This window comes from Pteropus alecto, unplaced genomic scaffold (genome assembly GCF_000325575.1).
Source record: "Pteropus alecto unplaced genomic scaffold, ASM32557v1 scaffold90, whole genome shotgun sequence".
NCBI classification, from domain to species: Eukaryota; Metazoa; Chordata; class Mammalia; order Chiroptera; family Pteropodidae; genus Pteropus; species Pteropus alecto.
In genome coordinates this window covers 1,904,971-1,918,029 of record NW_006429894.1, presented here as the reverse complement: position 1 = coordinate 1,918,029, position 13,059 = coordinate 1,904,971, and the positions used below count along the sequence as shown (strand labels likewise).

The 13,059-nt window shown below is 41.4% G+C and overlaps 1 protein-coding gene across 3 annotated transcripts in view; it reads right to left on the bottom strand.

Moving 5' to 3' along the window:
* Positions 1-13,059, bottom strand: part of DENND1B (DENN domain containing 1B) — a 155,720-nt gene that overhangs the window by 100,475 nt on the left and 42,186 nt on the right. For all 3 annotated transcript variants that reach the window (XM_015587508.2, XM_015587511.2, XM_015587512.2), the window contains exons 2-3: positions 3,428-3,477; positions 1,334-1,453 (exon numbers count right to left, since the gene is read on the bottom strand). In XM_015587508.2, coding sequence (XP_015442994.1) covers positions 1,334-1,453; positions 3,428-3,477 — 170 coding nt within the window. The remainder of the gene's footprint in view (positions 1-1,333; positions 1,454-3,427; positions 3,478-13,059) is intronic.

The window sequence follows — 13,059 nt, the reverse complement described above, 5'->3', positions numbered from 1 at the left end:
TTTTTTTTTTAATAAAAACACTTAAACATTCATAAAGGAATATTCGAAAGCACATCCTGCTTTGGTCTTTCTCTGAGTGCAAGGCTGTCTTGAGCAGAGTGCATAAGGTTAGACTTCTCTTTAAACGCCAGCTTTTGAACTTTCAGCATGAAACACAATAAAAGCAGCCCTCCCTGCCCGTCTCCCCCACTGCCCAGCCGACCGGCTTCAAATGAGAAGGATCAACCCACAGTTTGGAGCATAATTCTCTTCTGGATAAAACGCGTGCTTCAAATACAATTATTTATCCAGATGAAAAAGCTGCGTCTGAGAGCAGAATGGAGGCACATCCATTCCGTTATTTTATCCTAGTAGTAATAAAAGAGGTAAACATTTATTTTTTCATAGAGATTGAAAACCTGTCTCCAACTCCAACAAATGTTTTGAGTAAACGTACAGCTCAACCCTCCAGAGCGATACGAACGTAGCTAAACAGCGAATGGACAGTGTAGACGTCAGTTCTACACCAACGTTTTCTCTGCGATACACTGCTTCTGAAACGTTTTTTTTTCCTGTGAACGTTTCCAGAGAATCAAGCTTGACCGACATCCATGTTACAATCACAGCACAGACTCATTTTATGGAAGCTGGGTTTCTAATCCTTAGCGCCCTTCCTTCTCCAAGGCCAGCAACTCACATCTCGGGCGTACGAGCAGGAAGGACCCTCTTAACTAACGAGTCAGATGACACAAGGGATTGCGGTGGGACAGATGGGACTTGGTGACAAACTGGCAGACTCAGGACACAGCTAAAAGCCACTGCTGCGTTCCAGCATCTCGCTGCTACTGGGAAGCGCAAGGACGTGAATGTTATGCGAGATTTCACTAAAATGCAAAAGGTTAGAAACAGCTTCTAAAACGTGTAAAACACCTCTAAACGCTTCTGCCCAGAATCGCCAGTTTGCAGCCTTTCAGCGGCAATTCAGAAATCTAAGTGCTGGGTCAGTGACAGGAAAGAGCATATGTTAATTTGAGTTATTTGTATCCTATTTAACACGCGAAGCGTATGGGATTTGAACTCCTATCTTAATATTTAAGTTATCAAAAGTAAACACAGAAAAACTAATCCTTAAAAAAGCCAATTCTTTCGGGAAGAATTCTAATGTTACTGGTAGAATCTTTCAACTTATTCGATAATGTATGTGGAAAGTAAATAAAATTATTTTTCGACTTCCTTGGATTTAGAGAAAACAAATAAGAAAAAAAATTATAAGCCTATACGTAAGCAGAGGAGCATAAAGAAGTACAAAAGACAGTCTCCTGTGCAAACTTTTTTTTAAACTACAAATACTCACCTAAGGATGCACAAGCAGATTTTGCCTCCCGATGTGAGTCTGCAGAACCCAAACCTCTGTTTGCTTTCAATGTCTGTGAGTACGAAGGCAAAGTGCTGTCCAACTTGATTTTGAGACACTCTGAAATACAGCGATATTAAAAAACGCAGAGCCCACGTCAGGATCCTCGTAAAGTAAAGCAAAAGCAAGAATCTATCTACTGTGGCATAGGTTTCTGCTTCCCGACCAGGTGCTTCTATGTTAGAACTACATTCTAACACTAAAACGAGGGTAAAAAGTGGGAACTAAATCGTGAGTCAAACGTTAAAACAAGTCAGAACCCCCTACGGGCTGAGCAGTTCCGCGTAGACTAATCCCTTCCTAGGGAATCGGGAGGAATTGTACCCTAAGTTTTTACAGGCCTAAAATACTTATAAATATGTCACAAATTCTGAAAAAAAAAAAACCGATTACTGGAACTGTGGAAGTGACGGGCTGGACGTGATGACTCGGTCCCAGCCTCTCTTCCTGACGCTTCAAAGTCGGCTTGGAGAGCAAACCACGTTGCCTTAGGACATCATGGCAGCCACCACCCACCCCGTTCGATGGCTTCTTCTGTTGCCATTCTCCCCCAAGGTCGGACCACGTGAATTATTCTTGGCCTCTCTTTAGCACCCTCTTGTAGAGCTGCCTAGATACTGAGAATAAATTCCCAAGGTCAAAAATAAGAATCCAATTTCTACAAAAAATCTTGCAAGATTTTAGCTAATTTTGAATGACGTATCACACGACCATCAGAGGTGTCGCGCTGCAGTGTGAGGCGCAGTGTAAATCAGCACACTGAACCTTTACTATTGAAAATGTAGATTTAAAACGTACAAATGTATTTCCTGTTACTGGTTATATCTCACCACTGGACAACATGACTGAACATCGACCTCCTTGTCCTGACATAAAATATCCGTGACGCCTAAATTTTGGTTTTGAAACAGCCACGGGAATCATGTGAAAGGAAACAAGTTACTTGATTACAAGTGGCCAATACTACAAATCGCTTTCAATTGCCGAGAAACATCGCATTTCAAATGCTGAACATTTAACACATACATTTTGTAAGGGGACTATTTTTTAAAAATTTACAAATTTCAAAAACAACCTCCAGTGCCCAATGCCTAGCTTTTCCTCTTTTATTTTATCTTCGCTATTAATTTGAAAACTGCACCTTTAGCAAGCACCATTGATTGCCCCGAACAGAGGTAAGAAAACCAGGGGTCTCATTTACCACAGTACCTATGAGTGGCCATGAGCCCGTTATTCAGAAGATTATCTTTAATACTGTAAAAGTTTAGATCTTTACTAATCTTTAGGAAAATATTTTCCTAAAATAAATGTTCTTTAAAAATCCACTCATACCATCCTCTTAAAAAAAAAAAAAAAACTGATAATAGGGTGTGAAAACCACGTGGAGAAGAATAAAGCATCCGTTATCGTGTTGGAAAGGCTGGCCCTCTGTGACAGCCCGAGCACGCGCAGGTAACGCTCCATTCAGCCAGTATTTATTCAGTCAAATACAAACATAATGAGATTTCTCAAAACTGCCAGAAGAGTTGCCTGTAGCCTCCCGTAATCGTGCGCTATTTCTATAAAGCCATTCTGGGGAGATGACCAGCCACTGGTCTTGTGATATCACACAGATGGTCTTTTCAATTAGGGCGAAGGGAGGTGGAAGCCAAGACATATACATCGACGCTTAAAAGACACAATTCTAAGGCTCTGATCAAGGACGTAGTCATGTTTTTTTTTTTTTTTTTTCTGCTGGTGCTTACAATATGTACCTGAAGAACAAAGGGAAGAAATGGAATCTTACGACTTCTCTTAACCGGCCTCGGTAGGAGAAACAAAAAGATCTACTGGTTTAAAAGGCTTCTTCATTCCAAGTGTGATTTAATTTTAAGCCTCTAGTCTTTTTTGTTGGAAGGAGTGAAGAGAAAGTACCTTTCGTTTTATTAAAAAAAAAAAAAAAAACACACACACGCACACACACAAAAACACGTGTAATAGTTTTAAAGTGCTCACTAAGATGGCTAAAGTCACTGTGACGATGACATACTGTACCTTTCAACGTCAAAGGGGAAACAGAACTTTGGCACACTCTGTAGGACTTCCTGCAAAGGCAAGTGAAGAAAAAGAAGCTTTAGAATATTTTTAGAATAGTTTATAAAGCTGTAGCAAAAACTTTTTTGAGACATCTTCTGGGGGGGAAAAAAAAAGAAAGGGTTTGTTTTTTTTGTTTTTGTTTTTTTAAGGAAAAATAGCACAGGTTCCTCGACTAAAATAATTGATTATTAAAAAGGAATTAAGTGTGTGCTTTGGCAGATTGCAGTGACAATGCCAAGAAAGCCCCAGGAGGCAGAGGCCTGGCCTGAAGTGTATTAACGCCCTTCATGTCCCCGCTGGGATCGCCTCCGACAAGGCCATATGGGTTTTACAAGAAGCGCCGCACCATATGGGGAAGCCACGTCTGCTGCTACTGCTACCCCAGACTAGCCACAGGGACTTCTGACAGATCCTGGCTCAGAAATATAAATGTTGTTTCAATTAAAATGCAGGCAGAGAAAGGGGAATGAGGCTGGCAGCGGAATGAATTACGGAGGGGTGTAACAACTCGACGGGTCCCACAGCAAAACGGTTTTTAAGAAAGGCTTTCTAGAGCTAAAAGGACACATTTATGGGATTCGACTCTCGGTCGATTCGATGACAGAGACGCTAAGCGAAATCTCAAATGAAACTCTTAAATGTGTAACCGAAAACGGGTCTTTAAATTGAAAACAACATAGCTTCTATTCTGAGCACTTTCATTTAAAAATTGCCTAATATGAAAATCAGTGTTTTAATTAAACATAGAAACCAATCTTATTGCTTTTGAAACCTGTGGTGGTTTTACAGTCATTATAGAATAATTTTCAAAGCTTTCAGAAATCATACACATCGACGATTAAAACAAAATGCAAAGAAGTGTCGGCCATTTGGCAAAAAAAAAAAAAAATTTAAAAAAAAATAGAAAAAGATCTATTTTATAATACATGAAAAACAAGATTAACTCTGATCCTGAAGATAATCTTTAGAATTGAAGGTATCGTACAAGTTCAAAGCCAGATGATGTCACGAGACAAAGCAGAGATTTATGTGGATGTTTCCATTTAAAAACAAGCAATCTAATACCTTAGTACAGTCGTTCCCACCCCACACATACCTTACCTACGACCTCTTTACCGGTGAAACCGACCACCAGAGAAATCATCAATCTCTAAGTATTTAAACCCTGCACAGAAACGCAGTATTGACTGCTTTAAAGTAGACTTCTGTCTCGCGTTTTAAACGTAGCTACAGTAGGGCATCAATTAAAAATAAGACCTGGTAAAACTTCAGTACCGATACCGAAGAAGGCATCGCAAGCCCTAAGTCAGACACAGAAAGAAAAGCATCCGGTAAGAAGCCATCTTCTACATTTAGGGTGCGGCACCCCGGTCTGCTTGGGAACAGGCACCTTTAAAAGTGGGGGCACAGACTCCATGTTCAGAAAAAGCGGTTTTGCTACTGATGGTATTTTGCTACATGGAATTGAACCTGCTGCTAAACTTGAAATCATTTCATTTACTTAGACCGCAAACAGTTCATTACCAATGAGAAGAGACCATCTGACCGTTGCTCCCCCTTATCTTGTGCTGTGAAAAGTAAGCCACGGTTTCATACTACACGTATGAACGCTATTTAGATACGCCCGCAAAGGCATTCATAAAATTTCTGTGGCTATCTATCTATCTATCTATCTATCTATCATCTACCTATCTATTCACAATTCACCGTCTGCTTCTAAATACACCCAAATCAGTAATATATTTTGCACTGATTTTCAGACTCGAATTAAGAAGGTTCCACCGTCAGGGGCTTTGGCTTTCACACCCTCCCCCCTCTCTCCTCCCAGAAGCAACACACACGCACAGACTTCTGCAAAACAGCAGCTCGCTTCCCAACTGGCAGAAGCACCCCTCAGGGGACAAGTCTTTAAACCTCCGCAGTCTTTAAAATTCAACCAGCCAGCAGGTCTATAGACTAGTGTATAAACAGTATGGACAAAAAAAAATCCTCTCTCAGCTTAGGTCAGTGACAAAGCAGCTCCGCGGTTGACTGTTTCTCCCCTGACAGTATAAGCTGGGTTTACACAGATCAATAGCTGGGAGTCCTACCTAGCTCCGGGGCCGGTTCTCTCCCTTAATTACAGGTGCTATTTAAATTGAAGTTAAAAAAGAAGAGCGAGTCCGAGGGAGGAAGAGGAGGCAGCAATTAGTGTTTCTGGACCCTTTTAGCAGTGACGTTAATTTAAAGTTGTACTTTTATATTTATTGGGAGTGCTCATAAAATCTGATATTTCCACCATACGGTGTTTTTGATCTAACACACACAGACACACACACACACACACAGTTCTAGGCTGGCATCCACAGAGTATGTAAAAGGTTTAAGATAATACTCTTCAAAAGTTATGTTTCCCCGTTTTTTGCGGGCTTTTGTTCACACACACACACACACACACACACACACACACACAAAACCTGATTTCCTTAGCCAAGAACAATGATTTGGGTTTTCGACATTCTTTCAATTCTCTAAAACTTTTAAGTTTTATACAAAACGTCGACATGTTTTGTATAAATTTTATACAAAAATAACGAAAGTAATGAAAGAGAATACAAAATTATGAATCGCAAAATACATGGGGCAATAACGCATTTATCTGCATGTGTCCTACAAACAACCCATCCACTATTGGATAAACGACTGGAAACCGAGCTGATGAAAATGTATATGTTGCTCCTTTTGACCCCGTACCCCGCATCAGCACTAATAAGGATGGTGACCGGGTTGATCTTGTAAGCAGGAAGAGTAAGCTGCTAGCAGAGTGCCGTATTAGCTCTACCCTGTGAGGGTGCCATTTCACACAATAAATTGATCAAATAAAAGAGGAAACAGGCATTCGAGAACCTACTTTTTTTTTTTTAAGCTAAAATATGTAAAGTTGACCTCCTGGTTATTGTTCAATCGCTACAAAGGTCTTAGAATTCTTCTGAGAAAAATGCAAGGTAAAATGAAATGTGTCAACCGTTGTTACCAGCAATTCTTTCTTCCTCCTCAACTGCCCTTCCCCAGCCGTGCCCTGGGACCCGAATGCTCCCTGAGGTTCCATGTCTTCCTCTCGGCCATAGTCGGTAAAGTAAGTCTGCCCGAGCAACCTCATCCGCACCCACGGCTTCACCTCCACCTCCCAAAACACTCAGTCTTCCGGTGAGGTACTGAAGTGAACCCCGGGATTATACGTCTAACTACTTCTATTATCAACTTCCGAATGTTCCCCAGAAATTCAAAATGTACAAAATTGAAGTCATTCTCTTAGTTTTTGTCCTTATCACCTAGAAAGGAAGCACCATCCACCCAGTTACCCAAACGGAAAACATGGCAGTGCCCCCTGCCTTCCTCTGACCTCCATGCATAGTCTGTCATTCGTCAAGTCCTGATCATTCAACTTCATAACTACCATGCTCCAGAGGTTCTCGACGGGAGGGCAGAATGAATTAGAAGGGAAGTAACAAAGGATGAAAATCAACTGGACAGGTTTTCAAAACAGATGTGAGCGGATATGTAGTCTGTACAGGCTACAGACGCGTAAGGGTCTTGACTCTGACTTAGCTTAAATGGCACTTGCAACGAAGATGTAAGATTACCTGTACCCACTGAGGATGCTTAATGAATATAAGGAATAGTTCTCGTTGCAAGAAGTGACAAGGTGAACTGTCCGGGGAGTGACTAATTCAACATCCCCCTGGAGGACTCAGGAGTCGTCTGTCCTTCTGCTCTGCCGTCCTGGGTTGGGTGGCTGTGTCCTCAGCCTCCTCCACTCATGGTCACAAGATGTGCTGCCAGAGCTGAGCACATGACACGAAGACACAGCACACCCAGTGGAAGAAGCATCTCTCTCTGGGAGTCCCTTTTCTTCAGCGAGGGAATCTTCCCCAGAAGCCCCGCCGGCTGACTTCCCTTTATGTCTCATTAGCCACAAAGTCAAAGTCACTTCTGAACTAATCATTGGCCAGGGAGCCAGTTACCTGCGCTCAGGAAAACTCGGGTTTCAAATCCACTCACTTTCCACTCCCCACGACACACGTGATCACAAAGAAGCCTGAGTGACGTATCAATGTTTCCTTTCTTACGACTCCTCGCGACAATTTTAATCAGATAAGAATTAAATTTACACCAAAGTTCTCAGGGAAGATATAACACAATACTCAAAGGACAGTTTTCAAATGCCCGTAATTGTATTCATTTGAATAACACTTCAGAATCATTTTATAACGACGAGGGGGCTGCTCGTCAGTTTTAACTTAATTTTTCACAAAGGCCGTAGATTTCTAAAAAGATGATGACTTAATTTTAAAAATTATCTCCCCAAATAAATAAGAATTAATACCACGTATTCATTCAATCCACTTGTGCTTTACGTAGGAAAATAATAAACCTCCTTTTTCTCAAAAGAAAGATGCATAGAGCTGCTTGGTCATCAGCAGGCAGTGAGGTGCAGAACTGGCCCCCACGCTGCGCCCTGAGATGTTCAAATTCCCAGGGGCACCCCAAGATGTCTCAAATTGTCAAGGGAAACGCCGCCATACTCGGAGTGATTCAATCAGGATGCATTTTATTAAGAGAAAGAATTACATTATGATATGGCAAATTGCACAGAGCCTCTTTAAACAGCTTCTCGTGTTTTTAAGAAGTTGTTTAAACTTAGAGGATATATTTTAACTTCAAGTCAAGGAATAACTGTCAATAACGGAGCCCACTGTGGTGTTTTACTTGGCTTTGACTTTCACGTAATATTTCAATCAGAAATACATTTCTCCTCCACCCTTCCTCCTTCAGCTGGGAAAGCACCGTAAGACTGAATTCCGACACAGAAACTGTTTAGATGATTAACTCAGGTTGAGTTATTTTTCAGTATCAAACTTTAAAAATGAATTTTAATCATTAGAAGATATAAATAACCGTCATAAAGCAAATCTATTCTGCTAGGATAAGAACTGTGCTGTTGACATATGAATTTCAAGGATTTTGGTTGTACACGTACTGGTCTTAAGTCGGGTGATGAGATCTCCGCAGTCTACAAACTATCGCTTCAGTTTAACCTACCACCAACGAAAAAGCCCAGATTCGAAGGCATGCAGAGTGATGTTACAAAAAAAATATGTATATTTACCATTAGATGGGTAGTTTACTTTGCAAATAAAAGGCAGAGTACATTTCTCTCCTTCATTTAAAATAGAGAGAAGCATTTGAAAGGCCTGGGGAGGGGGTGGCCTGAGATGGCAGCATAGGAAGGTACTAAACTCTGCTCATCTCACAGACACTCCAGATCTACAGCTGCCCATGAAGCGGTCTGCTCTGAAACACTACCGTCAACCAGCTGAACAGCTCCCCCCAGCCCCCCGGCAAAGGGTCAAGGGCGGCATCGAGACAGGTAGGAGAGGCAGAGACGAGCTGAGAACCCCATCTTTGGCACAGTGGCTCACACTAGGAAAGATTTTTTTTTTTTATTTTCTGACCACAATGATGTGAAACTAGAAATCAAAAAGAAAATTGGAAAAATAACGAATATGTGGAGATTGAACAACACGCTCCTGAATAACCAAAGAATCAATGAAGAAATCGAAGGGGAAATTAAAAAAAAATACCTTGAGATGCACGAAAATGGAACTATGACATACCAAAACCCGTGGGATGCGGAAAAAGCAATTCTAAGAGGGAAGTTCGCAAGGACACAGACCTACTTCAAGAAACAAGAGAAATCTCAAACAACCTAACTCTCCACCTAAAACAACTACAAAAAGAAAAACGAAGCCAAAAGTTAGTAGAAGAAAATGATAATGATAAAAGTGAAGATAAACTAGAGACTACCCCTTCCAAAATCAAAAAGATCAACGAAAATAAGAGCTTGTTCTTTGAAAACATAAACAAACTTGACGAACCTTTAACTAGACTCATCAAGGAAAAAAAAGGGCTCAAATAAATAAAATCAGAAATGAAAGAGGAGCTATTATAGTGGAGAGCACAGACATACGAAGAATCATAAAAGATTACTATAGACAAGTAATTATATGCTGACGAACTAGACAACTTAGAAAAAATGGATAAATTCCTAGAACTGTAAGATCCTCTAAGACTGAATCATGAAAAAATAAAAAATCTGAACAGAATACTTAATAAGGAAACTGAATCAATCATCAAAAACTCCCAACAAACAGAAGTCCAGGACCAGATGGCTTCAATCATTTTATGGATTAAACTCATTTTATGAGGCCAGCATTACCCAAATACTGCAACGAGACATGGACACCATGGGAAATGAAAATTACAGGCCAAAATCCCTAATAAACATGGATGCGAACATCCTAAACAAAATGTTAACAAACTGAATTCGACAATTCATTCGAGGGATTGTACACCGTGATCAAGTGGGATTTATTCAGGGACGCAAGGATGGTTCAACTTCCACAAATCGATCATTATAATTTATCATAACAGAACTCAGAACAGTGGGAGTCTGAGGCTGTGGGGGCGAGGTAGGGGGCACAGGGAGTAACCAGGAAGCATCAAGAGGGAACTCTCTGGAATGACAGAAATATAGTCTATATCTTTAAAGGAAAGTGAGTTCAGAGGTGTACGTGTGAGTCAAAACTCATTTCATCGGGCACTTGACATCTGAGTTACACCAGATGTGAATCATCAGTCCATAGTCACTTAATAGAGAAGTATCTCCGTTTGATAACAAATCATGATCACCCTACCTAAGAAGAACAGGGAAGCTTTGAAAGGTTTGAAACGAGGAAGGGTTTGAATTTTAGAAAGATCACCCTGGCTATAAAATGGAGCATGGATTCGGAAAGATGAGACTGCAGACTGGGAAATCAGACGGGAGGCTTCCGCGATAATCCAGGAGCGTGCTGGTGGCCTAAAGTAAGAAAGTCATGGCCGGAATGCAGAGAAGGGCACAGAACTAAGGTACTGTGCAGCGAAGACGAAGCCATCCAGGAGGTAGACGGATAAAATGGCCGTCACTCTGCAGGAAGGATCTGGCCTAGATTAAGACCAACAAAGGGCACAGCACCGGTTATAAAAGAGGAGAGCAATTAAGAGCTGTGACCATTTTGCTGTTCATTGTTATGAGAGATCGATATTCTTCTTCATATTTTATACTCCGCTAGGCAAGCAACCTTATTATAATATTCCCGAGTTATAAAATCACTCAGTTTCCTCGTACGATGATGAAACGTATCTTTATTCTTCTAATGACTTGTATCAAGATAGAGGCTGTGGAATATGCAGCCAATTGTGCTGTTATCTGCGCAATATGTCATCGATCAACGATCAATGATCCATATGTCATCAATCAGAGATCAATGAAGTTCGTCGCGAACCGGAAAGTCCTAGTTGTTACAACTGGCGTGTTCAACTGGAACAAATAAATCTCCAAAATCTTGGAGGATTTATTCAACTTTGGAGTCTTCCTAATGCCTACCGGAGCCCGGCATGGGTGCCCCACTCTGAGGAAACATTCTTCGAGGTCAGGCGAAGGGACACCAGTGTTAGCACCGTCAGAGCCGGTGAGGCCCTGGAACACGGTTCGAGCGACTGTGACTTAGGGCTCTGCTTGCTTGTATATTATCTCATTTAATTCCTACCCGTGTGTTAGTCCCTTTGATATGTGGCGGGGGGCGGGGGTGGTGGGGAGCAGGGCAGAAAGAATATGTAACTTATCCAAAGTCATCCGGCCGGCAAATAAATGTCAGAGTCGGGATTTGAACTCAGGCTGCAGCTTCCGGCCATTATTCCCCACCCTGTGTATTTTCCTCACTCTGTTTTCACGTAGGTTCCAATCAGCAGAGGCCTAAATCTGATGCCTACTTGGTCTCTCTATATGGCGGATGTTGTCCATCTACATGAAGAGTCAAGATTATACAATTAACGCTTCAGAACCAAAGTTAAACCTGGCCTAAAAGAGAATAAAAGACGCCAGCATGTGGAGGAATCATGGGAGGAGAGATGAGATAATATGGCATCGAGGTTCTTCTAGTCCCTTGAAATGAAGTACCGAGGCCAAAAAAATCAAAGCTTTGCTCATATCTATGCTCGTTTACTACTACTGAGAATATTAGACCTACAGTAACAGCAGACACCCAACTCCTTTCCAATAGCAGACTTAAAAATTAAGGCTGAAGCTGATTCTTTCTCACGGAGGAGCAAGATTCCCAGCAATTAAATCTGAAGCATATTGTTTAAAATCTGAAACAGAATCACAGCAGAACCAGGGTCATAGCAGAACGAGTAAATAATACTGGAGTAACGCAGGCAGGATGAGGTTAAACAAGGTCAGGAACGTGGGGGTGGGAGAGTCATTATCTTAGGCTCAGACTGGGACCCGCGGGCCAGCCCTGGCTATGTGTTTACGGTGCTTGGCCGGTGAGCACCCAGGGGTCAGGTTGGCCTTGAGCAATTCTAGTCGAAGAAGTTTGCTAGGCATTTTTATCCCCTTCCATTTAAAGCAGGAAACTAAGTACTCAGTAATTAAAACCTTACTCAGATTCGGTCGGCAGGCAGGACCAAAAAAAGCAAGAATCCAGGAGTTCTGACTTGTTTTTAGGTTATCCTAAATGACACGAGGTATTTCTTTTACAAAAAAAGAAGTTACGCACTCATTATTTTTGGTAGGTCAAACTACAATTAAATTTCAAGCCGCAAGCGGTTTGAAGGAATGTTTCTTGAAATCCTAAATAGGAATCCCGTGAGCTATTATTTTGCAAACTTAGCCCGCCCCACCCTTTACAGCACACCCACCTCCTGGAATAAAAATTTCGTTCACACTCCCCGCTGACGTAATCTCTGGCTCTTGCTGAGATTATAAATAAAGGTGCCAAGTGCGGTCTTAGCTCTTGTAATGCAGAAGCCTGTCTATGAGAAACTGAACAGCAAACACTGGTTCTTTTCACAGAGAAAGCCACCAAACAGGTCTCACCAAATAGCAACGGGTTTTGGTCACTCCTAGGCTAGTCCACTTTAGCAGAAATGACCTTAAAGAGAAAACACAATTTCCTGAGTCTCTTGCAAAAGATTTTACTAAATAAACCAGAAAGCATACGTACATTATGTATTTGATAAACTTTCTCGGTTAAGAATGAATTCTCTTGAATAAGTCATCCCATACCTTCTGTTTATTCTTTACAATATAGTATTGTGCTAGGATATGTGGAAAACGAGGAGTGATTAAAAAAACAGGAGCGACTTATTTGTAAAAACAGACTAAGGTAAATTCTGTAAAGTTAGATTCGACTTTTGGTCAACTACGCAGTAGAACTAAAATACTTCTTCCTTTCACTGCCATTTTTTTGTGAAAGTCTGACGGACCTTCAGCAAGTCTCTGATGTGACTTGCTGGTGAGTCTCGGTCTGCTGTGACCTCTATTCCCACGTCTGCAGCCCCTCTCCGGCCATTATCATATTTGACTTGTCTGCAATGTGTGACATCTCATTCACTCACTTAATCAACGTGATGATTCGGTGTTGATCATGTATGAAACGTGTGGGATTCAAACCGAAGCGATCTCCACCTTGACCTTGTCCCTCGCCCCCCCCCATAACCTGGCA